Genomic DNA, 4,977 nt, shown 5'->3' with positions numbered 1-4,977 from the left:
CCCAGTAAACGGTTGAAGCCGGGCTGAATTTTCTATTAGTCCCAAAACCTCCCCACCCCCCCAAATTGATTTATTAATGTGTGGACCGTTCCATTCACCTGCAACATTCTTACACAGATAATTGCTGATGAACACATCAGAAAGATTATTAATTTTTTTTAATAAGAGGCGTTTACATACATACCACATAATTTTTATGTATTTACATATCTAGCACCTAAAGATTCAAACTTACATGCATTCCACTCGAATCTTTAACATCACAAAATGAAAAAAATCACTATCATTACCTTTTTAAAAGAGAAATGCTTATTCATGCACAGGTTTACAACACCAATGTATTACAGGTGTAAGTATCAAACTTTTGGTGTTAAATATGTAAATAAATAAGAATTATGTGGTGTGTATGCAAATTTCAAACAAAGATAAAAAAGGAACGCCCTCAAACTATTCTGCAGGGCCACAACCTAATCTTTTCCTCCAATAATAATAATAAGGATATACATGAAATTCATTTTGAAAGCTCCAAATTTTGAAAGCAAAAATTAATTAAAAAAAAGGGTTTTGGTCAGAATGTGAAACAAAATCAACATGACCTCTTGGAGAGCTCTGGTATCAACCATCAAAGCGAGCAGCAGTTTCTGCCAGAACTTTGAGAAGTAGATCAGTCTGTTTTCTCTCGAATTACAGCATCTTCGCTGCTGCTTCCTGAAGACATGGGATGATTAATACTGGCTTTCGCAGCTGCTAAGAATGATGGATCTGGCTCGTGCAGCCGATTTGCCGGCTCCTTCATGGCCGAGAATATATATATTACAATAACAACGTTCACCGATATGACCGCAAGAAACCCACTTACGAGAGTTATCGAGGAGGAAGATAGCTCGCTCGAACCTGAAACATGAAAAAGAATATGGAGAAGTTAACAAATGAATTTTGGGGATGTTATCAACTACGGATGGTGAGTATTTTGATACCATATCCAAAATACAGACAAACTTATATTATGCGAACATGGCAGCAAGAAAATGAGAGCCACTTGAAAAGAAGGGAACCTGTTGCCTTGATCTGCCTCTAAAACATGCAGTAATAAGCAAATTAAAGGGATGTCTGTTAAAGGTGCAAGGAGCGCAGAGCAAATTAGGAGATTTAAAATTCGATTTTTAGTTGGAAAAAAATAAATTCGAAGTAATGTATAGAGGGATTTAGAACTCTGCCAATAAATCATTTTCGGTGTACTTAAAATTTGCAACGCATGCAAACGTACAGTTGTGAATAGAATAGGTGGCAACAAAAGAAGATGAGATGCAGGCGCCAAAGATGCAGTAATAACTCCATTTGAAGAAAAAAAGGGATGGGATTCTACGGATGCAAGTGCCAACGTGGTGCCAGAAACCAATTAGTTGTTCCAACAGATCCTAAATTTTATATAGAGACAAGGAAATAAGAGAGACAAACGCCTAAGCTGGATGTCTTGGAACCCCAGTAGCATTCACAGAAGGTAAGCCAGAGGTTGGTGGAAGGGGAAGAGGGGCTGCATGGAGTGGTGAATTAATCAATGACAGGAGCAGACGAAGATGGAGACGTTGTCAGGAAAAAGGAGATGATAATGAACTCAATGTGATCAGGGAAATTGGGTAAGGACGTTGGGTTTCTGGATCCAACCCCATAGAACTCCACCAGCTATAATTAGGCATTGACAGAAATATGGAGGTATTTTAAAAGTAAAAAAAATAGGGTGAAATTATATGAGAAAATGTACCAAGGAAATATTAATCTCAAAGGATGTAATAGAATTAATGTCAATAAAAAATAATAAAATTATAGAAATGGTGTGTTGGAAGGAATACAGTATAGAAAAAATATAAAAATAACAAAAAATTGTGCAACCAAAACCCTTAAATTAGAGTTAGCATCAGAGGCAATGTTAAAGAACAAAGAGTTATGAATAAGAATTTATAAAGCAATTCTTCCACTTAAACATGACCCCTTCATTATTTAACATGTTGATGGTGGAAAATCCATAGAAGAGCACAAGAACCAGTACAAAACAAATATCACTTTCAGGTTTAATAATAAATGGTATATGCAAATAACAAGAAAGAATCTTGTTGTCTGCGGTTACCACAGGGGGGTAAATTGACAAAAAAAAACTTTGCATGTCACGTTCTTAAGACATTCTTTGCATTATAAAATTGTGATAGAGGAGCTTTTAAATCAGCATGCATTGGATACAGGCACTGTTGTGATGGAGATCCCAATGAAGAGCATAAACAAACCATGACTAGATCTTATGGAACAAATCACATTGCCAATGAGATCCACACAAAGGAGATGCAAGAAAAGTTAATAACAAAATAGTCTAGGATAAATGCAACAACATAACGATGTTGACTTCACTAACCATGATAAATAAGAATTTAGGTTGATGATTTAAAACAAATATCTAAAGGTACTAATGCAGTGATTTCAAGGTTAGGGAAATGCTTCAATCACGATAGTTGGAGATATTCCAAGGATCCAAATGGCCAAGGTTGCTAAAAGTGAAATCTAGAACAAGCTCATAGAGTTCAAGAAGATCGATTCAAGAATGTCCTCAAAGTCTTAGCAAGTTATTAGTTTAAATAGGTTTCTAATTGCAATATAATAGACTCAATGGTGTGGGTCTAGGATTGGAAATATCCAACATTAAATACAACTTGTTAATTGATTACTTGATTATGAGTGTCATTTACTCTAAAGTGATTATAGTACATATCATGTTATATGCTTGTTTGACTCTTAAATTATGAGTATATTTTTCATTTTTATATGATTTATACAATGCATTTAAAAATGAAGCTCGTGGTGCTTTATGGCTCCAAGGAGCCCATGCACCAATTCTTTCTTCTTTTTTTTTGACTATGGAATTAATAATTTGGAAGTAAACATTACCAATACTCATTATTTAAGTAATTACTGTCGGAAAGATAGACCTTCCCATCATTTTGGTATTTAGTTGGAAACGACTTCACATTACAAACAGCTTTCCCACAGCTTTCCGAAAGTATTTACCATTCCATGTTCACATTACAAAGATTTTCACCAATTTTGCTTACAAAGTCAAAACCTACTAAAATACATTCATAAACAGCTCTTACCTAATTTCTACATATATTACCTACCACCAAATTTCATGTATCTAACCTCTAAAAATTTGTTCCGTACTATCTGTCCATCTCTAAGCAATGTATATGGAGATGACTATACGGTGTTGAAGATCAAGAAACATTCTTTTCCTTCATTTAGTTAGATTTAAAGGCGAAAGCTGAAGGGTTAGTTGGTGGCTTGATCAAAGTTGAGGGCTTCAAAAAAGTAAATCACTAGATGCCATGAGGGATGGTAATTAATAAGATGGCCCATCATATAAGGTGATGTGTTATCCTCTTTCTCTAGTGAGCCTAGCCGATGGGGGATTTGCGATTGTGATTACAAGAGTGAATAAAAGATATAATGACGAATATAAAAAGATAAAAATAAAAAATATATATTTGATGGTAAATACTTGTATACCATTTTAGTCTCGAGATTAACAGACAAACTTCCTTCTGTGCGGTTGTGAGAATAAGTAGTTATCACCAAGTAATATAAACGCTGTAATTTTCTTTTACTAGTGTTTTCCTCACGTTTTTGTTTCTATATTTTTTATCATCATTGCTCTCAGCATGGAACTTTTTATCAACAACTAGTATAAAAGCTAAGTGCCGTAAAGCTCTGCATGAAAAGTAAGAGCAATATAAAGATAGGAAAGTACTAATTGATCATCTACCTCTCTTTGAGTAAAAGCTTAATATAATTGATCATCTACCTCTCTTTGAGTAAAAGCTTATTAAAATGAGCCAATAAATTGTGATATACCGGACAAACAGGCATTGTGAATTATATGACTATCACTAGTGAAGAATGTTGACTTCAATATAATACATGATATGACCACAATAAATGCTATGAAGGTTCTACCATATACGCATATGAAGCCTTTAACACTAATTAAAATATACGCAATGAGAAGTTTTTAATCTTAGGATGGCTGAGAGCGTTTCAACAAGAACGCAAATCAATAAGTTCAATATGATAACAATTCAACTGATCATGATTGATATAACCTTAGATGACAAAGCTCATACATTAAGCTCGTTATTACCCCTACCAAAAATATGAGTTGGAGCCATGACTTATTTAGCAGTTTCTACATGTGGAGCCTTTAATGGTAAATAATATATACCCAATGAGAAGATTTTAATCTTAGGATGGCTGAGAGCGTTTCAACAAAAACATAAATCAATAAGTTCAATATGATAACAATTCAACTGATCATGACTGATATCAACTTAGATGACGAAGCTCATAAATTAATCTTGTTATTACCCCTGATGAAAATATGGGTCAGAACCATGACACCTAATAGCTGTTTCTACGGTTCCACAAAATTGAAGCTAAAAATACTTTGCATGTCACATTCTAAAGACATGATTTGCATTATAAAATTGTGGTAGAGGGCCTTTTATAGAAGATCTGAATGCATTGTCGGCGCTTAAAAGGGGAAAAGAGTTTAAATGTTTGGGGGTCGCCCGTAAGAAGCTGTCGGTCGCTGGAATCGAAATCTCGTCGCCCGCTTCGGAAGGACTTTTGAATTTACGTATATATATATAATTTTAGAAAAATATGAAATCAAACTGACCTCATATTTTCCATAGTTTAAATGAAAGAGCACTCAACCTCAAATCCTGTATCTACCCCAAGGGATAAACACAAGACTTGAGGGTGAGGCTCGATCAAATAAACTAAGAAAGATATGACATCCGTTTGGGTCTGCGAAACCGTTTTATTTGCCGACAAGTTCCCCTATTTAATACAAATAATTAAATAGGGTTTATTTTAAGCTGGGTTCGGAAAAGCTCCCTATAAGGGCAAGCCCCTATAGTTAATTACATCTTA

The 4,977-nt window shown here is 34.6% G+C and overlaps 1 protein-coding gene across 1 annotated transcript in view; it reads right to left on the bottom strand.

The window, feature by feature from the left end:
* Positions 1-300: 300 nt before the first annotated feature.
* Positions 301-4,977, bottom strand: part of LOC110028164 — a 46,037-nt gene continuing 41,360 nt past the window's right edge. The window contains exon 3 of the mRNA XM_020729909.1: positions 301-894. Coding sequence (XP_020585568.1) covers positions 665-894 — 230 coding nt within the window. The 3' untranslated portion in view covers positions 301-664. The remainder of the gene's footprint in view (positions 895-4,977) is intronic.

The sequence above is a fragment of the Phalaenopsis equestris genome, unplaced genomic scaffold (genome assembly GCF_001263595.1).
Source record: "Phalaenopsis equestris unplaced genomic scaffold, ASM126359v1 Scaffold000496, whole genome shotgun sequence".
Lineage (NCBI taxonomy): Eukaryota > Viridiplantae > Streptophyta > Magnoliopsida > Asparagales > Orchidaceae > Phalaenopsis > Phalaenopsis equestris.
This window is presented reverse-complemented; position numbering and strand designations above follow the sequence as displayed.